Source organism: Malaclemys terrapin, chromosome 2 (assembly GCF_027887155.1).
Source record: "Malaclemys terrapin pileata isolate rMalTer1 chromosome 2, rMalTer1.hap1, whole genome shotgun sequence".
NCBI lineage: Eukaryota > Metazoa > Chordata > Testudines > Emydidae > Malaclemys > Malaclemys terrapin.
The window spans coordinates 245,594,161-245,617,623 of NC_071506.1; the positions used below are offsets into that span (position 1 = coordinate 245,594,161).

At 41.6% G+C, this 23,463-nt stretch overlaps 2 protein-coding genes across 3 annotated transcripts in view; one reads left to right on the top strand and one right to left on the bottom strand.

The window, feature by feature from the left end:
- Positions 1-5,571, top strand: part of LOC128832878 (S-acyl fatty acid synthase thioesterase, medium chain-like) — a 15,176-nt gene extending 9,605 nt beyond the window's left edge. For both annotated transcript variants that reach the window (XM_054020574.1, XM_054020573.1), the window contains exons 4-8: positions 550-688; positions 3,721-3,820; positions 4,340-4,509; positions 4,895-4,977; positions 5,219-5,571. In XM_054020574.1, the coding sequence (XP_053876549.1) occupies positions 550-688; positions 3,721-3,820; positions 4,340-4,509; positions 4,895-4,977; positions 5,219-5,352 (626 nt within the window). In that variant the 3' untranslated portion in view covers positions 5,353-5,571. The remainder of the gene's footprint in view (positions 1-549; positions 689-3,720; positions 3,821-4,339; positions 4,510-4,894; positions 4,978-5,218) is intronic.
- Positions 5,346-20,404, bottom strand: ACBD7 (acyl-CoA binding domain containing 7). The gene is made up of 4 exons (XM_054020575.1): positions 20,193-20,404; positions 7,022-7,139; positions 6,807-6,869; positions 5,346-6,719 (listed from the first exon to the last, which is right to left on the bottom strand). Exons 1-4 carry the CDS (start codon positions 20,202-20,204, stop codon positions 6,646-6,648), a joined length of 267 nt encoding a protein of 88 aa, XP_053876550.1. The 5' UTR covers positions 20,205-20,404; the 3' UTR covers positions 5,346-6,645.
- Between the last annotated feature and the right edge of the window lie 3,059 nt (positions 20,405-23,463).

Sequence of the window (23,463 nt, forward strand, 5' to 3'; positions counted from 1 at the left end):
CGATTCCAAGTTCTACTATGGGTAATAAGTGAAAAGCCTTCAAAGAAAAAAAGACTGCAGTAAAGGGTGTGCAAAAGAGTTACCAATAGAGTTTAGGATTCTAGCGAGACGGTATTTTATAGAGAACAATCATACTAGTTATTCTTCAACTAAAATGCTGATTATTATTTATATTACAATAATACCTAGAAGCCCCACCTAAGATCAGGGGCCCATGTGCTAGGGTGCTGTCAAGACTCCTAGTAAGAGACAGTCCCTGCCCCGAAGATCTTACAATCCAAATAAACTGGACAAATAATAGTTGGGAATAAAAATATTAATACCAAGCTCTTGAGTGAAGCCCATGCTGCCCTTTACATTTCGACCACAGAGTTAAAACTTTACCTAATCATTATCATCACTAATGTAAAAACCTTCCTTTATTTAACTGGCTGTTAATATTTGCTTTCTGCAGAATAAATAAAAACTGTGTGGTTATCTGTTTTGGTAATCTAAAGGCATGAATTTTAGAGTGACCTGAAATGACTATAATTTTCTTTTCCCCTCTAGTGTATTCTGTAAATCTTCCTGGAAGAGACTCTCGTGTTAACGAACCTTTTGCAAAAGACATGAAAACTATCGTTAATGACATTAGTAGTGTTTTGCTTCAAGACTTGCAAGAGAAACCTTTTGCATTTTTTGGTCACAGGTAAAAAAAATCTTTTTAAATATGTGGCAAAGGAGCCTAAAATCTGTGGCTGGATACTTAAGCTTTATCTACACTGGCACTTTTGTTCTTAAAACTTTTGTCACGCGGGGGTGTGAAAAAACAACAAAACTTTACCGACGAAAAGCACTGGTGTGGACGGCGCTTTGTCGGCGGGAGCCACGCTCCCAGCGATGAAACTACTGCCCCTCGTCGGAGGTGGTTTTATTTTGATAAAGTTCAGGTACACAGTGCACCTTACAACAGCGTAGCTACGTGGCACACCTGCGCCCTTGTAAGCTGCACAGCGTAGACAGTGACTTACTTAGCTCTTTCCCCCAAGGCAGAGTGCTGGACTGGCTGAAACAGAATCATAGGGAAGATCAACACTATAAGTGCTACAGCAGCACATTTGTAGACACTAGAGCTATGAAAGAGTTTTTTCCATTGTGACTGATATTCAATTTGTGATCCAGTATAACCCCAGATCCTTTTCTGGAGTACTACCATCTAGCCAGTTATTCTCTATTATGTATTAGTTCAATATCCTGTTGTTGAAACTAAGTATTGTGCTTAGTTATTACCTAGACTCTGACCTCCCTTTTTTTATAAGGAATGGTGGCTAAACTGGGTCTACTTCATGAGCATATGCCTGGAAGGAGACTATTTGATATATACCAATCCAGTTGGGGCTGTGGTATAGCCAAGTGGTATGTAGTGTCTGTCATTTCTGTAAACAGTCTGATATTACCAGTAGAAAAATCTGCTGAGTACTTTTGAAACCATCAACTGCAAGGAGCTGTTTGTCCTACTAGGATAGTTCCAGAGTAGATCTACTTGCAGATGTGGAGCTTGGGTGATTACACACCTATCCTGAAATCACTTCTATATGGATTCTAGTGGTGATCATGTGTCATCTTTGTTGTTCAGTGTACAAGTGGAGCCACTCAGAGAACTGATATGATACCCACCCTGAGATATCTGCAGTATGCCCAGATCTACATGACTGTGTCCCTGCAACAGAGCAGTGCCTTTCCTGCCTAGCTAAGTTTGCAAGGATGGATGTGGGACAGGTGGATGAGGCTCAGTGCAGATAAGACTGAGCTATTGGAATATGGAGGCCCAAGTGGCTTTTTCCATTTTCAAAATATTGGACGTTTACTAGTTCTGAATGGAGATCTCTCCATAGTAATCCACACCTTTGTGTTTTACTGCAATGAATTGCTTTGGGATATCCTTAAGAACATAAGAAAGGCCGTACCGGGTCAGACCAAAGGTCCATCTAGCCCAGTATCCTGTCTACCAACATTGTCAATTGCCAGGTGCCCCAGAAGGAGTGAACCTAACAGGCAATGATCAAGTGATCTCTCTCCTGCCATCCATCTCCATCCTCTGACAGACAGAGGCTAGGGACACCATTCCTTACCCGTCCTGGCTAATAGCCATTAATGGACTTAACCACCATGAATTTATCCAGTTCTCTTTTAAACTCTGTTATAGTCCTAGCCTTCACAACCTCCTCAGGTAAGGAGTTCCACAAGTTGACTGTGCGCTGCGTGAAGAAGAACTTCCTTTTATTTGTTTTAAACCTGCTGCCTATTAATTTCATTTGATGATCCCTAGTTCTTGTATTATGGGAATGAGTAAATAACTTTTTCTTATCCTCTTTTTCCACCTCTCTCATGATTTTATATACCTCTATCATATTCCTCCTTAGTCTCCTCTTTCCCAAGCTGAAGAGTCCTAGCCTCTTTAATCTCTCCTCATATGGGACCCGTTCCAAACCCTTAATCATTTTAGTTGCCCTTTTCTGAACCTTTTCTAGTGCCAGTATATCTTTTTTTGAGATGAGGAGACCACATCTGTACACAGTATTCGAAATGAGGGCGTACCATTGATTTATATAAGGGCAATAATATATTCTCAGTCTTATTCTCTATCCCCTTTCCTTGAAAGCCAACTGTCAGCTAGTACATATTACAGAGCTTATGCCTGTCAAAGCACGTATAACATAAAGCCTTAACTAATAAATGACCACTCTCTGGGCTGCACAGTGTTTGGCCTTATCACCGAGAGTGACATGTGAAACAAACAGAATTGGAACTGCTCACTGTCTCACCCTGCAGGCCAGATCCTCTGCTGGTGTACATCGGCACAGTTCCATTGAGGCAGAGTACTTTCAGTCAACAACCTGTCTGTAGAATGCCTGCCACACTACATGCCAAAGTACATCAGTGGCACTGATGTGGGGGGATAAGTTATGCCACTTCTGAGATCTGTTTGCTTATGGCCATGATCTCTCTCTGGTATTTATATGGCCCCCTCATTGTAGAACTTCATAATCTTTATTGTATTCAACCTCACAATACCCCTGTGAGTCAGGGAAGTGCTACTAGCCCCATTTTACAGAGAGGGAATGAACACACAGAGAGACTAAATGACTAGGTCAAGGTCATGATGTAAGTCTGTGGCAGAGCAGGGACTTGCGCTCAGGCTAAGCTAGTGCCTTAACCACTGGACCATCCTTTCTCTGTTGCTTTTTTGAAATTCTTGTTGTTTATGTATATCGGTCAGGGTTAGAACCTTGTAGGTACAGATACCTTCTAAATAAGTGTATTAGAGTAATAATCATTACTTAGATTATGACTGTTTACTCCTAATAGTAATGTTGCTGCTTACACTAATAATGGAAGAGCAAATGGCTTTTGAAAGTTACTTAGTTTTCAAGGAATATTCAAAACATTCATTCATACTGAAAGCAAAGTGGAACCGTGAAAGAAGCAAAAGTGCTGTACTAGGTCTGATCTGCAATCTGATTTCTCTTTTACATTTGAATTGACTAACATCATTACTCTTTAAAGTTACTTCTCGGAATTCGAGACCTATAACACACTGCTCCAAGGTACCATTTTATGGTTTCTAAGAATGTTTACCACAGTAATTGCACCTTACTAGAGTTGGGATTCTAACTGTGTTTAAATGTGTCCTGCAAGATACGTTTAATCAGATTAATTTGGCTTCTCTTTTAAATGCAGTTTTGGATCCTATGTTAGTTTTGCAGTTGCAGTACACTTGAAAAAACTATATGGACTACAACCAGAGCATCTTTTTATATCAAGCGCAGGTGCCCCACATGTAAGTGATATAATCTTTGATAATATGAAATAAAATAGCACTTAGTTATACAACTATCATGTATAAATTACTTGCTTTGGCTTTCTGATAAAGACATTCTTTTGGTAGTTTGATTTCAGCATTTAGTAAAAAAAATTCACACCAGAAATTGAATAGCTTTTATATTTCTGTCTCCCTCACAAGCTACATTTTCAGAAACTATTGTCTAGCAGCAAGAGACAGACACAAAGCTTTAGCAATGCCTTTTGTTATAGTCCACTTAATAACCACTACAGCGTGTTCTATAGAAGTGTTAGGGCAGCCTCTTTTCCACTCCAAGATTATCATCTCTATAAAGATTATGTGACTTCTGAAACCAACCAGCTGCTAAATCATAACGCAACTATTATATTGGGGACAGGGGAAAACACTACAGGTTAGATGTTCTTTAAGCTTCTTTCCTAAGACTTAAATCTTTTAGAGACAGTTGTTTACAGTGTATTTATGAAACACCTAATCTATTTTATATGATGCTTTCAGACAACATGTTGTTATCCTCTCCACACGGTAAAAGACCAAGACGAAGAAGAAATTATCAAAGGGATACAGTCTCTTGGAGGTACTCCTCCTGACTTTCTGCAGAACAAAAATGTTATGAAACACTTCATTCCTGCATTAAGAGCAGATCTTGCAGTTGTTCAGGCCTTTCTGTAAGTAGTACAGTTTTACAGTATATTCTGAGACTAGGACTATTCATTCATAGTCTAAAATAGAACATTCACCTGTACTGAGACCTATCACACAAGGCTCTCCCATTTTTGTCCCTGAATCTTTGTTTCCATGATAAAAGCATTTGTGTAATAGAAACAACAGCATAATTAAAGATTCAGCCTAGAATTTTAAAGGTAGAACAACTCCTTCTCCTTCAGTTCTTCCCCATCCCATTTATAGTAAGTAAATAGTAGGTTGCATTCTGTACTAAAGAGTACATTGGCAAAGTGTTTTATTATGTTTTAGAGGGGGAAGAGAAAGATATTTTGTGTTTGGAGGGGGAACCTAGAGTGGAAAGATTCAAGTTCTCCTTTATGTTCACAGCTCTGAGGAACTGGTAATGGATGGTCTCTCTTGTGACCTTACATGCTTTGGTGGGTCTGAAGATTTGCCATTTGATTTAGAAGGTAACTAGTAGCGTGCTTTGCCTTTAATATTTAGCTAGACTTCTGTTGAATCAGATTAATGAGCAGCTCTGTCCATAATCTCATTTTAATTGATATGGAAATACAAAGGATTTTTGCAGTATATGAGCCAGAATGATTCATAAGGAATTAGAAAAATTTCAATAATCTTGAAACAAGTTATGTAAAACAATTACACAAGCTGATATTTCACTCATGCTTTACATATTTAATTCTCTTTCAGCATGGAAGGATCTAACAAGTGGAGATACCAGTATTCACAAGCTTCCTGGAGGACACTTTTATCTGCTGGACCCTGCTAATGAAATTTTCATGGCAGACTATATGACCAAATGTATAGAAACTGTTGATCTCTGAGTATATGTCTTTATTTTGCAGGGAGAGGGGTCAAAGATTAGTCCAAAGCAGTAAATAATACAAAACATTTTCTATACAACTTTACAACTACCACAGAGGCAAGGTAAGCAACTTTCTGTAGCAACAGGGCTAACAGTTGATGTATTAATACAGGTGCATCCTACAGCCAAAGGTTTCTCCAGGATATAATTTATGATGATACTTAGGAAAATTCTGATTCTTAAAAATAAACAGCCAGTATATTAATTTGCTTCCCTGTGGTGGTTAGAGTTTGGGACTGGTGGGAGGATGGTAGGCTAAAAGCATTGCAAAGGTAGTATGTTGGGCTTCAGTGGCTTCCCTCTGCCTTTACCATAGCTTAATCTGGCCCAATAAAGCATCTCAGCAAGAATAAGCTCTGTGGGGGTGGGAGGGACCCAAAGTTATTTCCATTTAAAATGTAGTTTTTCTACACCCGCATTTCTATGACTGTAATAGGGCTGGTCTACACTGGGGGGGGGGAGGGAAATCGATCTAAGATACGCAACTTCAGCTACGAGAATAGCATAGCTGAAGTCGACATATCTTAGATCGAATTAAAATTACTTACTTCACGTCCTCGCGGTGCGGCTTCGTTGACTCCGCTTTCGCCTCTCGCCATGGTGGAGTTCCGGAGTCGATGGCAGAGCGATCGGGGATCGATTTATCGCGTCTACACTACACGCGATAAATCGATCCCCGATAGATCGATCGCTACCCGCCGATCCGGCGGGTAGTGTAGACATACCCTAACAGAAGGGAGATATATTTGCGCAAGTATATTTATCCATTATTGGATTCAGGAAGTAACAAATGTTTCCTTTAAATCGGCACTCTTTGAGACCTCATTAGCCTGACTCAGCTATCTTAAAAACTACTCTTCATTTTCTTTCTTTTTAAATCCCCCTCCCTGTATCCCATTACATCTTTTGGGGGGAAAAAAGACAGGTAAGTAGTTTTGTCTTCAGAATTTACTTTGGCTGGATAGGAAGAGGAATGTGATCTTTCTGCTTCCTCAAAAAAAGGGAAAAAGAAGAGACCATTTAAAACCTTAAATAAATCTTGTAGGTAAAAGTGTATTTACAGTAAGTTAGTGTCTTAAGAAGTACAGTGCATGTGTAAATACTCCCCTGTAGGTAATTAACTCACGTTGGTAAATCTTAGTGTCAAACTAAACACGAAAATGTTAGTTTTGCATTTTTTTTCCTCAAAAGAGTTAGCTCATTAGCTACTGAAAAGTTAATGAATTATTTATGGGAATTATTGTGGAATATTTTAGATCCCATATTTTTCTATCATCTCTCTTGCTTTAGAAATATAGGCAGTCATGGCGTCCTCCTTTGATAAACCTGCAAAGGAAAATAGTAGTCATTACCTTTCCTTATTTGGTATTCTATAACATTGATTACTTAGTGTAAACTTAATGGTAAAAACACCTTTTTTAAGGTTCCATGCGTCCCATTTGGCTTTGGCTTTCAGATCTAGCATTCCTGGACACTCTGCCGAAAAAAAAACAAAAAATTCCACAAACATTTGTCAGTTGTTGTTATACCATTTTACCTAAAGATTGTTTAGTTTTAGTAAATGTACAGAATTAAATGTGTGTGTCGTGGTGGTGGTGGGGTTATGCACACACACACATATAAAGTACCAGTATCAATGTCTCCAACAGTAGACTGTTTGTAGAGTCCATATAGTTCCTTCAGCTCATCATCGCTTGGCCTCGTTTTTAATTTTTTTACATCTTCTGCAGCACTGTCGAAATCAGCCTGAAGGGGGCGGGGATCAAACAATGGAGTATTAGACATTTTAATCCCTATGTTGTGTGCTTTAGGCTTTGTAGCATCCTCATAAATTTACTAATTGCTTCCCTGTCATCAGTGATACATAAAGGTAAATGCCTCTCAATACTTCCCTAATCAAATTCTACTTGGCCAGAAATTTGGCCAGCTTGGCTGATAAATCAACACTGTTAAAAGAAGCCAACACTCTCCTCCCAAATACATATTTTTACAGCTAAATAATTGGAGCTATGTACAGCCTAAGTGGTGAAATGGAATGTCACAGGTATGATCATGCAAGCTGCTTATAAATTCTATGAACTATAGGTCGTTCATATCCAGAGTCTGAGTTGAGGGCAGGGATGCAGAGGAACTACCATGGTGGTGGTTGAAGCTTTCCCTGGGGGAGGCTAGCTTCCGCCTGCGGCCCCACCCAATGCTCCACCCCCGCTCTGCTCCAGGCCCCGCCTCCATTTGGCCCCCCTCCCCACTCGGCTCCCCCCCCCACTGATTGCTGCCTTCTCCTCTCCTCCACCCTCTTCCCCTACGAGCCCCCCCCCCCACTACTTCTCACATCCCTCCTCTTCTCCATGCCCCCTCTCCACCGCGAGGCCCCTACTGCTCACAAGGAAGTGTTGAGCAGCGGGGGCTTCATGGGGGGTGGAGGGCAGGAGAGGAGGGACTCAGCCAGGCAGTGGCGGGCGGTGGGGGCCTCGGGGAAGGGGCAGAGCAGGGACGGAAAGAGGCGGAGCCACCATGGCCCAGGTGTCCGGTGGCAGGGCAGCAGCGTCTGCACCAGGGAAGGCTTAGCCTCCTCTGGCCTATTATACCCCCCAACTTATGGAAACTGCATCCAAGAAGTAGTCCCTGGAGCTGTAAAGCCCTTTGAAAAGATGCTGAGTACACTCCCACTTTGTTTTCAATTCTCTGCTGCCAGTGCAACTGTGTGTGCATGCATGGCAGTGGTGACGAAACTGTATATGGGGGGCTAATGCAACAGTCAGTCTAACTGATGCATCACCCCTATATGCCAGAAGTGCAAGGACACATTGTAGCTACCCTTTACATAAACACAAAGGGGGCGATTTGGGTTTGAAAGTCTCTTTTCATCTTAATCACACTGAGCTAGCTGCTCTCTGTCCCTATGTTACTGGTCCCAGTCAAGTCCTTAGTGCAGAGTTCTCTACCCTTTTCCAAAACCACCTACGTATCTTTCTGTGACCTCAGAGCTTCTGGTTCTTTTGCACTGGGTTAGCCCTGAAGTCTAGATAATGTAATTCACAGTCTGTTAGTTTCAATGATTTGTAAACCAAATACTTAACTCTATATAACGATGCAAAATTACTACATGCATTTTTTTGAAAGTTTCATCCAAAGTTTGCTATATTTGCAAGAATGACATTGTAAAACACTGTAGGGTATATGTTATACATATGCTTAGTATTTGTAAATTAAAATGTATACCCTACAAGTTTGTGCTATAATATGCTATGTATTCAATAAAGTCACACAGTGTTCCTTTAGCTGTCAATTTGACTTCTGTGGCTTGGTCTCATCAGCAGGGATTGGGGAGTTGCCTTATCATTCTACCCAAGCAAGATGCAACCATCCTCTCCATACTGGGTGTCGACTCTTCTTATTCAGGTGAGAACTTCTCTTGCAATGGGAGAAGTCAGCCCCACCCTCATATTTTAGAACCCACCCTAGCACATATATGTGTCTTAACCCTGAAACCGGCCTGGGCGAGTGACCGTACTGGCTGGAACAGGTCCCAGAAATAAACAACTAAGGAGCAACATCTGATGTTTTGTGCTTTTACTGTCACCTACTTGAGTGTTCTGTACTGTAGTCCCCATATGAACAAGGACTAAAAGAAACACAGATCACTGTGGCTAAAAATGAGGGGTAGGGAAATAGAAAAGAATTAACGAGAGGCTGGATTCTTGTCCCATTCTTTCCTTTCAAAGGACCCATCATGCGATCACAAAACTGAGCGCTCATCAACTTAACGAAGCATCAGCTGATGCTAGCACATTCAGGCAGTAACATCATGTAGAAATATGCAAGGACAGTTAGGTAGCTGCATTGCAGTGTTTGTCCACAGAGGCCTGGCCCCTTTCCACCTAGAGAGTTAATCTGCTTTCTGAGGTGGAAAGAACTTTTGATTTTTTTTTCTGGAAATGGATTTCTGGATGGATGGACTCCAAGAGGACAGAGTTCATCTTAGCTGGTACCTAGAAGACTGTTTTTGAGGAATCTGGAAAGTGGGTGAGACAAACTTAGGGTATATCTACACTGCAATTAAAAACCCATGGCTGGCCTGTGCTAGTTGACTCGGGCTCATGCTAAGGGGCTGTTCAATTGTAGTGTAGAAGTTCAGGCACAGGCTGGAGCCTGCGCTCTAGCACCCTGTGAGGTGGGAGGGTCCCAGAGCTCGGGCTGCATCTGAGCACTAATCTACACCGGGTAATATGGTACTTTTTATTATTTGGGGGAGGGGCAGGGCCAGTGCTACTTAGGCCAACTAGGCGGTTGCCTAGGGGCCAAGATTTGGGGGTCCCAAAAAGCAGCGCCCCCAATTTTTTTTTTTTTTTTTTAATAGCGGCCGCTGCGCGGAGAGGAAGTCTGAGCCGCGGAGAGGGAGTCTGAGCCAATGGCAGGCAGCCCAGGGGAACCCCCGGGTCAGAGCTACCACACAGATCCCCAGGCCGGGGAGCTGCTGTGGGGGGGGTGCCTCAGGGCGGGGGCAGAGGGGAGCTGCTGCACGGCTCCCCGGGCCGGGGGGGGAGCTGCCGCGGGGGTGGGGTGGGGGCCGCCTTAGGGCGGGGGAGGGGAGCTGCCACGGGGGGCATTTTTAACTAGGTGACACAGGCAGGAGCGGTCAGAGATGCGGTTTTAACCCTGTGGTGTGTAGTTGTGCAAACTTCTGATTTGAAGTTATGGTTTCATACCCAATAGGAATCAAGTTGGATCAGTGCATTTAATTTACTTCTAAATTTAGACACTTGGACACAAATCTCTGTGAAAGGGTGGGGTTTTTTTTTGTTTTTTTTTTACATCTAATCCTCAAGTGCTTTGTATTGGTTGAACATTCTACCCTAACTCTCCTAAAAGGATAAGAAAGTGGACACAATAGACTCACTGATAGCTTCTGCTGAACTACCATATGTACCATTGACATCAACCGTCATTATTCTAGCCCTCTTTAAAATGTTAATTGAGACATGCTTGTTCTGACACTGGTCACACTCAAAACAGTGAGGTGGCCAAATTTGCAGATGATACAAAACTACTCAAGATAGTTAAATCCAAAGTTGACTGCAAAGAGTTAGAAAGGGCTCTCACAAAACTGGGTGACTGGGGAACAAAATGGCAGCTGAAATTCAATGTTGATAAATGCAAAGTAATGCACATAGGAAAACAATCCCAACTATACATACAAAACGACGAGGGTCTAACTTAGCTGTTACCACTCAAGACAGATCTTAGAGTCATCTTGGATAGTTCTCTGAAAACATTCACTCAATGTGCAGCGGCAGTCAAAAAAAGCTAACAATGTTAGTAAACATTAGGAAAGAGATAGATAGTAAAGCAGAAAATATCATAAATATATGATATATATAAATCCATAATATACCCACACCTTGAATACCTTCTATACAAGAAGGAACTAAAAAGACTGGAAATCTTCAGTTTAGAAGAGAGCCAACGCAGAGGGGTGGAAGGGTATATGATAGAAGTCTATAAAATCATGAATGGTATAGAGAAAGTAAATAAGGCAGTGTTATTTACCCCTTCACATAACACAAGAATGAGGATGTTACTTGATTAAATTAATGGGCAGGAGGTTTAAAACAGACAAAAGGAAGTATTTCTGTACATAATGCAAAGTCAACTCATTCCCATGGAATGTTGTGAAGGCCAAAACCATAACTGGGTTCAAAAAAGAACTAGATAAATTCATGGAGGGTAGGTCCATCAATGGCTATTAGCCAAGGTGGCCAGGTATGCAATCCATGCTCTGGATGTCCCTCACTTGCAATAGCCAGAAGCTGGGACTGCAGGACAAGGAATGGCTCTCTTGATAATTGCCCTGTTCACTCCCTCTGAATCATCTGGCACTGGCCAACCATGGTAGCCGGATACAGGGATAGATGGACCATTGGGCTGTCCCACTATGGCCATTCTTATTTTCTTAACTATATAACAGCAATAATGTGTAGGGGGGTGTAGGAAAGGACCACAGTCTGCTGATTACCTGTTCCTGGAGTCTCAAGATCAAAGGCCCAAGCTCTGTAAAGGAAACACTAACCTATTCATGCAGGTGCTACTTCTGAACTGAGGCCGTTATGAACTTGTAAACACAAAAAAACCAACCAACCAACCAAACAAAAAAGCCAATGTTTTGTGGGATTTGAAGGACTGATTCCTACCAGAGCTCTTGTTGGAGCTGGATGTAATCCCTGGTAAATTTATTAGCATGCATGTAGATTGTTTTAATGTTTTAAATGTTTTCTATGTAATGCTTTCACCTTAAGAAAGGATGTACTTGCTTATAAGGAGCTATGTGGTAATTATAACTGAGGGTAATTACAACTGTTCATAGTCTTTGGAGAGAAAACAAAGCGCAGATGTTGGCTTGTTTAGGCAGTGTGGCTTGCTGAGGAACTCACAATGTAGGAAACTGCAGCCTCAAAAAATCCCACTCTGGAGGGAGAGAGATATGGGACTTTGCCCAAGAGAGGTAACATCAGGGGAACTGGGTGCCTAGAGTGGGTGCCCTTGGTGGACCACATGGGGGGAATGCAGATGCAGTTGCCCTGAACTGTGCTACATAGAATGCCCTGAACTCTACATAGAATTGTAGAGTTACTGCATTAAATTCTATATCAGCAGGGAGTGAAATGATTTATATATTTTAACTCAGTGATTTATTTATTGTGAAAGTGCACCAAGTAAACAGATTTTATTTTGGTGGCATAAGTTGTGGTGAAGGGAAAGTATATGGTTTTCTTAGAATAATAAGTTAGCAGAGTATGCTATACCTAACTTGGGCAAAAATTATGTCTCCAAATACAGCCTCATCAGGCTCCAGAATACATAGGAAACCTGTATTTCTAGTGTTAAAATAATTATACCCATGTGATCTTTTCTTACTGTCAAAGCTAAATATGTGTTGCCTTTCAGTATGTTCTGAATGTTAATTGAACACTGTAAATTCAGTGTTCTCGAGGGAGTTAAATTGACAATGAAAACTGCTTTAAGTTGACTATGGCTCGATTAAGAGTTAAAAGTGACTTGCAAAGAGCGGAAAATGTACTTATGGCTTTTTTGTTTATTTCTGAGGTGTGACAGTCTATACCGTCACATGAGGTATAAAGCAAGTATGAATAGTTTGTTGTGCAAAGGTCAGGGGGGGAGGTTAGGAGGGGAGGAAAGTGGTGTTTAGAAACACCAGGTATGATTACTTGTTTTGCCGAAAGACTAGAAAAGTAAAGTGCAAGCTTTCTCAACTCTCAGGGGTGGAGTTGCTGAATATTTCATAAAGAATTTTCCTCCCAAGTTTTTATCAGGTGTTTGGGCGTTGTTGTTGTTTTTTTTAAACATAATTAAGCCTCAATTCTGAACTGCAGCCAAGATGAGCTCAAAATTTTCACCAGGACTACCAGGTGAAAGTTATAATCTACATTGCTATCGGTCCTACAGTTTAAGTGCACAATTTGGAGTAAGTGGGATCACACTAGTTACATGCTCCATTGTCAGAACTTGTACCTACTGTAGGGTCTCAAATGTAGCTTTCATGTGGGTTGCAGGCTGTATTTCCCTGGTGCTTGCCTTTGAAGACAAAGTACAATTTCTGATGGACTCTACACCCAGTCATACTGGTGGAACTTGTGGGCCACATCTCTGAGGTCTCATGAAAGTTACTGTTTAAAAACAGAAGCTACATTAGCATCTTAATGATTCAGTATCAATTACAAAAAAAATCTCAGGCCCAACCTAATTAAAATATACCCAGACTTAATAAGTTAAATAAAACAAGAAATTGTCAATAAACTTTCCATGATTAACCTTATATCTGCCCATCCTTTCCTGACCAACTGGGCAGAAACCCCTCCTCCCACCAGCTGCCTCATGAAAGAGACTTGCATCTGCCCTGTTGCACATAGGCCTTGGCTACACTGGCGCTGTACAGCGCTACAACTTGCTGCGCTCAGGGGTGTGAAAACGCCCCCTCCCCCCCGCCGAGCACAGCGAGTACAGCGCTGTAAAGCGCCAGTGTGATCACTCGCAGCGCTACAAGCTACTCCCCTCGGAGAGGTGGAGTACATACAGCGCTGCGAGAGCTCTCTCGCAGTGCTGGCGGCGCGACTACACTCACGCTTCACAGCGCTGCCGCGGTAGCGCTGTGAATTCCCGAGTGTAGCCAAAGCCATATATAAATAAATGAGAAGAGTGGGGGTTGTTGTATAGCCAACACTACCTATCCTGGAAGCCTATACCAGGGCTATATTAGGAAGGTGTATGAAGCATACTGTGAAGGGATGGAGCCACAATGTATACTGTAGATTAACACAAATTTGATCTATAATTGGAGGGAGGATATATGACCCATATTAGAATGGTGAACAGGTTACTGGGAGGTTTCCATCATGGCCATTTGGATCATGGATGGTGGCACCATAGTGCATCTCTCTTGACTGTAGAGGTTACCTACATAATGGTGAGACAGGTGGCTTCCGGCTTGTGATTGAAGGGTGAAGTAAGGAAGAATCTCTGCTCTGGATGTGGCAGGTTTGCAGTTTAAAAGCTATTGCCCAGTATTCTCACTAACAGAAAGAGAAGATTTGTCTGGAATCTGAAAATATACAGATTATTTTAAAGCACTAAACTCTTTGGAGCAAGACCTACATCTCACTATATGTCTGGATAGCACCTAGATTTTGGGAACTTTTCTTTAAAAAAAAAAACAGTTTAATTTAACTGGGATTCTAGTACTTTGACTATTCTTTATTATGCAGAAAGTCCCAGTATGCAGATCCAGATTAAACAGTTTGAACTTGGTGCACTTGCACAGGGCTCCCATTTTAAGGGGGCCTCCTAGGCCCTTGATTTGGGTGGGTGGCATTGCTACCTAGCACATGGAGTCACAGCGCCACTCAGGTTTGGGCCTGACACCCCTCCTTCATGATGGAGGGGTGGCTGGCCCACATTTGAGTGACTGGTGTTGCGACCTGGCGTGTGCAGTTGCAGTGTGCTCAGGTTTGGCCCGCCCACCCCTCTGTCGTGACAGGGAGGATGGGGAAGAGGCCCCCAATTTCCGTAGTGCACAGGGACCCAAAATTCTTTAATCCAATACTGCCAATATATAAACTGATTTTTACTGAATTTCCCTGTGATGTTATTTACAGGGACGGGTCAAGTACTAGAACAGTAACTCATGTAGTGTCATCTGAAATGAAGGGGGAACAGTAACAGTAGTAGCATTTACAAGTTTTATAAGATGCTTTAGAATGCAAGCATCAAAGTGCAGCTAGAAGCACCTCCAGTTATTTAACGCCTTGCCTTATTTAAACTAAATGCTAATACATTATACAGCACATTACTCATTCAAATCACTGTACCAACTTTAATCTGATGATGCCATTGTGGTACATGTACTAATCATTGATACAAGTCTTAAATTTATTTTAAGGCAGTTTAACGTATTAGAGCAGGACAAATGGCCATTGTATTTACCACATAATGCAAAAGTTATTTCATCTATATCCTTTCCAAGATTTGTCTTATTTGTCCATGTTAAAATGAAACAAGTAACCATTGTTGACGTGAGATTTAATCAGGTAATAATCATCTATACTGAATTTAAGCAAAGAAGGGACAAAATAAATCTGTAGATTCTAATACTAGTCAGCAAGTGCTGACTTTAAAAATCTCATACTTGCTGACTGGATTTTAACAATTGGCACCATGGAACAAATTCATCCTTTGTGAAGTCATTGAAGTTTTGCCAGGGATGAAGATAGTCTTATTTATTTTTTTTAACCAGGGCCCAGCTGCTTCACAGCATTTACAGTGGGTAAAGGACAGAGATTTTGTGTCATTTAGTATTTCTTTGAATACTGAAGCTGCTGATCAGCAGATTAAGTAGAGGCAAGAAATGGTCCAACAAAACACAATTGAACTAGTTCTTTCTTTCTAAGTGCTTAGGCAGCACAATTTCTTAGACTAGCTGGCAGAACTTCAAAATGCTTGCAGCACAGATTGTCCTTGGGCTCAGTTGCTAGGTTAATATGCAAGCTCCTCAGACACCTCAAATGCTTGTTCCTAGTTCCATAAAAACAAACATGTGGAGTGGAGAAAACCACCCTCAAGTACAATATAAACCCTTTTGATTGAACTGATGGTCCTGTTCCATCCTGCATCTTCCCGAAATGTTAGCAATGGGAAAATCTATGGTAGAAAAGAGTGTATTAGTTATTAGCAGGGCTGGCCTTACCATGAAGTGAACTGAGGCGGCCGCCTCAGGTGCCAGACAGGGCGAGGGGGGGCGCCACTAGGACCCAGAGTGTAGAAAATTGTGTCTGCTGCTGTGCATATGTATTCTCGCTGCTCTAGATGCACAGAGACAGTGGAGTGCTGTTTCCTGCTGCTTCCCTGAACCCACTTGAGGTTGAACAGACAATCAACTGAAGTAGTAGGAACCAGTTAGGCCCTTAAGACGCGGATATCTTCCCTCACTCAGGCCCTGCTACCAGCCTGCTTATTTGTCCCCTTCAATTGAGTGTTAAGAGCCACGATAGCTGGCACAGAACAGCAGTCATGAGTGAAAGAAGAAAACGCCCCTCTGGGGCAGCATTCAGAAAAAGAAAGCAAGCAAAGGAAGCTTTTCTATCTATGCAGGAAGGAGCTCTCCTGAGATACATAGACACAAATAGAACAGGAGTACTTGTGGCACCTTAGAGACTAACAAATTTATTAGAGCATTTATTTATTAGATACATAGACACAAATGTTCACGGTGAGTGGTGGGCAGACCCCTGATCTTCCAGTTAGTCAGAGTGCAGGTGACCTGGCAGCTACTGCAGCATCCATATCTCCATCTCAAATGGATGTAACCATGTACATTCCTGAAGAAAAGTGTAAATCAGAGAAGAGTGTGGTGGAGGTGCAAGAAACAGCTGCTGCTGAGTTTAGTTCCTTAAGTCTAGATGATCCAGGAGTGTGGACCCACTTGAGCAGTAGCCTGAGGGACTTCCTTGTACTGCATAGGCCACAGCAAGTGAAAAACATCATGTTCCCCAAAGACAATGAAAATAGAAGTTTCCATCCAACACATTACTGGCGTGAAATCCCCAATGGTGACAAAGTGAAGAGGCCATGGTTTATGTACTCAAAACCACAGAATGCTCCATACTGTTTTTGTTGCAAACTCTTCCAGTCTAATGTTCCAGCCACATTGGGTTCTACAGGAACAAGGACTGGAAAAATCTGGCTAGAAATCTGGCATGCCATGAGAAAGCAGCAAATCACCAGAGAGCATTCCATAGGTGGAAAGAGCTTGAGATGAGACGAAGGTTAAAGGCCACCATAGATGATCAGCATCAAGATGACATTGCATCAGTCTCTCTCTACTGGCAAAATGTTCTGAAAAGATTCATTGCCATTGTGAGAAAGTAATTCATAATACTTCTGTATTTGACAGCTAATCTTTTTCTTGATAGGCTTGGGGCTTTTCTTTCTTTTTTTTTTTAAAACGTTCTTCATTCTTCTGTCAGAGCAATGCGAACACACATTAAATGGTCAAACAAGTACAGATTACAGGCCCAATCAGATAATATCTAGTTCTCTGCATCTCCACTTCTCAAAGCGTTTTACAAAGGAGGTAAATATAATTACCCCCATTCCACAGATGGGGAAAGCAGGCACAGAGGAGTGAATTGACCTGCCCAAGGTCACCCAGACAGTCAGCAGCAGAGCTGAGAACAGAACCTACATTGCTGGAGTCCCAATCCATTGTGCTATCAGTTAGGCTACACTGCTAAGCACCTACTGTTTGAGTGTAAGTGGGACATGCTCAGGTGGTTCTCTGCACAGTGCAGCATCAGACCGATGTAATGGAAAGTTTTTCAGGAATCATAAAAAGAGTTTTGCACACATGTAACTAAACATCATTCCTACAAAGCATAGACACCAATACTAAATATATTTAAAAATATTAACATTTATATATTACGTGACCAGTGTAAAAAAATTACACCAATAACTGGGTCTAAAATAAGGCCAGAAATAAATAGGAACTATGCATGCTCAGCATCTCTGAAAAATCATGGACCCTACTTGTAAGCAGCTAAGTTTGAAAATTTTGGCCTAAATATATAAAAACGACATTCACAAGAGAATGTACCTGTCTTTAAAGAAGTAAATCTGAGGGCCTAAATATCAAGCGTATTCCTTTTAAGGATAAAAATCTGTTTTTAAAAAAACATGCGCCAAAAAAAAAAAAAAAAAGACCCCACAGACACAAATATGTATGTGATTCAAAGCACTGACAAAACTCAGACTGTACTTATATGTCCCCCATCACAGACATCTCTGAGCACCATCCAAGCACTTAAAATAAAAATAGCATTTACCTAACTGTTACAAATCAGACAAAGATACACACCAATGATAACACATCAACTGAATTGTCATATTTAGTTACTAGGACAAACAACAAGTGAAAATGTTCTATCTAGGTTCTTATACCATACCCAGCAGTATCATTAACTTGAATGGGCTTTGGATCAGGCCTCACAGTGCAGTGAGATTGTGATTGGTATAAGACTTGTCAGAGGAGAGGGAACATCAAAATTAAATTGTGAAATTAAGTTAATATGTCTCTAAATGATCTTACACTGCATATAATCTTAGTTTACTGGGCTGCATATGCAAGTGTAAAAATAGACATTATGGGAATAGCATATCATGATATATGCAAAATGCATTCCCATCTGCAACAAGAACTGAATAGAAGGGAAGACTTAACCTGCATAAGACAGTTAAGTTTAATATAAACACACATTGTTTAGCTCTTCAGCACCCCCTACATAAGTCACTGTTCATGGAATGTTGCATAGGAGCTAGTTTCTTGTAAAATAGGGAAACTTTGAATCTAAAAATTTTAAGTGTCCCTTAAAAATATAGCTTATTTTAATCATGTATTGACTGAAATTCCTTCTGACTTCTCAAATTAGAAGCAGTAGAATTTTCTACCATAAGTAAACTTTATACATGTTTAAAACCACACATACACAAACCCATTCACTAGACTTGAATGCACAAATTACTATTGCATCATCACCATGTCAGTTAAATGGGAGAGAAACCTAAGCTTAAATGGCTTCTTCGGTGTAAAGCAAAATGTCTGAAAGGATTTAGTTTCTCTCCTCCATTTATGCCGTGTTTCTGCGGTTTGCAAAACTGAATTCTTGGCTACTACGTTGCTCCCTCAATCTCTTGCCACTCCTCTCCAACTTGATTCTGAGACTCTTTATGGACATGATTAAGTTTTTCCCACATTGTATTATTGCTGTTTAAATGCTGAACTGAAATGGTTCCCGGCCAGAGTATTTGATCATTGTACAGAATCAGAGGCATTTTTTTGTGGAGGTGGTTTATCATGTAATAAATGTGCAGTGTTTTACCCCAGCTAATCTCACTCAGGTTTGGTGTTTGTTTTTAAAATCTCAATGCTGACAAAAGTCTACAACAAAAGATACTCCAACTTTGCACATTCAAGGGTGAATTAAAAAGTAGAGAAACAAATTTAAGATCCTACTGGACATTTAACAAAACCTGGTTTGAACTAAAATTGGAGCGAGAGGTGGGATTGTGGCTGTTCAGTTCCAAACCCCTTTGAGAAGGGTCTGAGTTTTGTTTGTGAAGTGACACACAAAAAATCTCTGTGCTGTTAAACTATAGTCACACAGCAGCTCATGCCCCTTTGGAGATTAAGCTACCTCAGAGGAGATTAACCCTCTCTGTGGAGTGACGCTGCAGTTACTGGCAATATACTCCCAACATCCGAGTCACGCAGGAATTAGGAGACAGCTGCTATCATCTCCTCCTGGAAGCATCACTCACACCGCCACACTGCTCCTCCCTGCGCAAAATAGACACCAACCCCTCAGAGAACAGGGCAATGGAACAGGCTGGGAATGAGCTTGCAAATCTTAAAACGGGAGAGATCATTTTAATGTGACTGCTGTGGAGAAAACTGGTTAAGTTGCTCACGATATAGACAAAAAAAAAAAAAAAAGAAAGGAAAGTGCTGCTTCCACCTTGCTGCAAGGATTGAGGGCTCAAAACCAGCAACAGGGGCAACGCTTCAAATCCAACTCAGAGAGGAGGCAACTAGTTTCTCTAGCAGTCCATACGCAGTTGAACTTTGCCAGCAAAATGCATGCAGCCTTCAACACAACCCCCCCTGGAAAATAATGCATGCACCCCCAAAAGAGCATCTACAATTAACTGGCCCCTCATGGCCCCAAAAATGTATGTACCAATAATCTAGATCCTGGGAAAAGTGCCCCTTTTTATTTCTGTATCAATCTAAATTAATTCATGAATTAACCCCACCCTCATAAAATAATGAATGCATCCTCCCAAAGGCAGGTACCCAATAATAGTGCCGCTACAACCACACACACTAAGAAAAATAATGCATATACCAATCAAAATGCATGCAGCCTTCAAAGCAGGTGCCCACCCATCCCCTGAAAATTTTATGAACCAAATAGCAGACTCCAAAGAGGCAACCCTTTGCTCCCTGCAAAAATTCATGCACCAATTAAGCATCCTACACTAAAATAAATAAATTAAATTATTTGCTGTGCTGCAAGACAACCCAGATTATGCAATGATAATCCTTGCTCTGTCTTGTGTTGCCAGGGGTGGGCATTGCCCAGTGATGTTACAATACATCCCTATCCTTATCCCTTGCTCTCCTGCACTGAGCTTCTTTTTGCCTCACCTCGCAGCAGACCCCCTTCTTACCTGGAGAGTCATGATGATAACAGTGGCAGCAGACGCAGCAATGAATTAACTTCTCCCAGGGCAGAGATGCAGTGTTTATATGCTCAGCCCCTCCAGTCCTGCTCTGCAGCTCCAGTTATAGCCTCAGGCCACACAAAAGAGGCTGTACTTCGCTTTCCTCATTGGACCAGGACTGAAATGACATCAGTTCTCAGGACTTCTCCCCTCAGCAGGCACCTGGGTTCTGTGTATGAGCTGAGACTGTCAGAACAGCAAAGCTAAAGCAGCTTGCTTACAGAAGGAGCTGGATGCAGAGAACAGCTGTTAACTACTCGTTTCTCCTTTGTGTCCCTCTCAAAGGATGCACTGGAACAAGGACGCCCTTGGCAACAAAGCCCAAATCTGTATCCTTTCTGAAATTCCTCATCAGAACGATAACTACAAACACACACTGGCTCATTTTTTATACTCCTGCGTGATGGGCTACTGGCAACAGGAAAAAGGACACTGCAGCATTTAACAAGTTATTTTGTGAAACCAACACTTCTGCCTTGCTTCCTGCTGTGAAACTGATGTGTATTAAAACCTCCATGTTTGCTGTTAGCCTTCGTGTGGCCCAAGGACCTCTTGTTGCCAACTGGCAAAGAGAACAAGGGTACGTAAGGGCTACAGCGATCCCCTGGGTCTGATATCTGCATACTAGTCTGCCAAAGAATGTCATGTAAGGTCTCAAATGTCACACTGGTCATCATAAGCATTGTGAGATGTATGTACGGAAAATATGTGAAGTGTTATGCATATATACTAAAAATTATGCTCCTTAGGTTTGTGAGTTAAGACAAGTCACCAAAAGGTGATCCATGTAGTCCTGGTAAGCAGTAGGAAAGAGATGATTATCTCACTCTGGCTGGTCATATGCAAATTATGTCCTATATGATTCACAAAGCCCCCCACCCCCAGTTACAGTCTGAGCAAAATGCTAATCAATAGATTGCAGAGGTTGCAGGAAAAAACAACAGACAAGGTTATTCGATTTAGAAGTAAGACAACGAACTTTTGAAACTACATCTGGGATGCAGATGAACCCGCAGTTAGTTCTTCAGTCTGTGAGAACAAGCTGACAGCCGAAGGGATCTCAACCAACCGGATTCAAAATGCTGGGAAAGGGGGAACCTATCTTGTAGGAGATAGGGAATTCCTTGTTAGTTAAGTTTAGGCTCAAGAAAGTGTGTTGTGTTTTGTTTTATATTTAACCATTTGTTTCCGATATTCTCACTATTACTTGAATCTCTGTTCTTTGATAAAAAAAATATATGTTTCTTTTCACTTATATATATAAATGCTGAGTGTTAAGCACAGTGGGGAGCCTGAGTTGAATCTTGCATCCTGGCATGTACTGTTTATTTGGGAGTAGCAAATCTGAGAGTGTTCAGTGAGTGTTCAGAGGAACAGGGGCTGAGCACTCCAGAGAGACACTCAGAGGACTCAGGGAGGATGGGGAGGTTGGAGTATGCCTATCGCTTATACAAAGAGCCAGGCCTGCAGAGGCCTGGAAAGTAGTGCTTGTGCTGCCAGGGGCTGGTGGTTTCAGGGAGCTGATTTGACAGCAGGCACAGACAGGACTTCCTCATGCTAAGGGCAGGTGGTGGCGAGGTGTCTGACAACCTGAATAGCCCTGGGAAGCCTCATCCTTCCCCTAACCTCTGTCCACCTGCCTGCCTGTCCTCAGACTGTGAGATTCTCAGGGCCACAACGATCCCATCTTTAGTGTCTGGAAAGCACCTAGGGCATTGTGGGTGCTACCATAGACAAATCATAACTACAAAAGTTATACAACAATCAATATACTGAGAGCGCCAGGGATCATTTTCACTGTTTTGCTAACTACAACACTTCCAGATAGTCATTCTCCATGATGCTCTGAAGAGTCTGAGCCTGCAAGATGTGGAGCATATCCTGAAAGGTACTAAGCACCTTCAGCTCCCAGCTGAAGTCAGGATGCTCAGGATGCTCGCAGGGTTGGGCCTGTATTTTAAAGGCCATTTTTACCTAGATTTTACTGATTACATACTATTTTTTCCTCAGGATCACTGCCTTAGTCACTACACCGGATGAACAGTGGTCTCTAAACAGGTATTTCTTTTTGTCCTTATCTTTCAGTGTGTAACCCCAGCCTTATATACTGCACACCATCCAAATCCTGCACTGAATACAAAGTTATTAATTTTATCATGGGCTTGTTTTTTGGAGCTCATCACTATACTGTCTGCGTACTTAAAATGTTAATGAATTTTAAGTATTTTAACACAGTGTTTCCCGCACACTCTAGAGCACTCTACCTTTACCCTTTCGTGGACTCAGAGTATAACCCAATTAATTTAGGCACCCGCACGCTTTCCCAGATCCTAGGGCTCCGGGTGAAAGGCACCTATCCATACCTGATTCCTAGGGTTCAGGGTGTAAACAGGTTAATTTAAGTACCCACCTTTACCCTGTTCCAAGGGCTTAGGGCATAACCTTCCATGGATTTGCAGGGCCTTTTACCAGTGAAAGAGCCTTACACAGTAATATCCTTAACCTCTATTTATTAACAGTTACCAAGACAGAATGCACACACTAAGCATACAATGCTCACCACTCCCAATGAGGCAGACGAACTTTTCCTGGTGGCCAGTTGGGATCAGGTCGTCTGGGGACTCCAGCTGCTGCACAATATAGCTGGCAAGGTGTTGAGGTCTGGCAGCTCTGATCCTGGTCTGTGTCCTGGCGCTTGTTCCAAAGAACTTCCTTTTGGAACCCAGTTTATATAGTGAAACTTGAATCCTGCTTAGCTGTACCTTAACCAATCATTTGACTAGAGTATTACAAAATAATTCTTTTATCAATTGAAACAATTCTTTAGTTGATTTAAATCTTGCCAAATTAGTTATGCAACAGACAGAAACAATACAGATAAACAATAGAGAAGTAGGGACCATAAAGGTAAAACAATAAAGCATAGATTTCACAACTGCTGATAAGTGATTTCTTGCCAGACAGAATGCAATCAAACAAAGTTTTCTTTAAACATCTTAAGATCTGTTTCTTTATCTGGTGATGGTGGGTACTATTAGGCCAGGATCGCCTTCTTAACAGCCTGATATTACATTGTTTTGACATAATTTAGAGGGAATGTGAAGATGTGACTTTCTGCTTCTTGGCTCATAGCTGCTGCTGTCCTAATGTACAGAAGAAAAAGGCCTCAGACCTTACATCTGTGTGAAGTATAGGGTTTCCAGGTGTCTGGTTTTTG

Excerpts from the sequence above, each read along its gene's own strand:
- ACBD7 (XM_054020575.1), bottom strand. Across the intron at positions 6,870-7,021 it reads TGTTGGAGACATTGATACTG|AGTGTCCAGGAATGCTAGAT; the intron begins GTACTTTATATG and ends TTTTTTCGGCAG. Across the intron at positions 6,720-6,806 it reads CGCATGGAACCTTAAAAAAG|GTTTATCAAAGGAGGACGCC; the intron begins GTGTTTTTACCA and ends TTTCCTTTGCAG.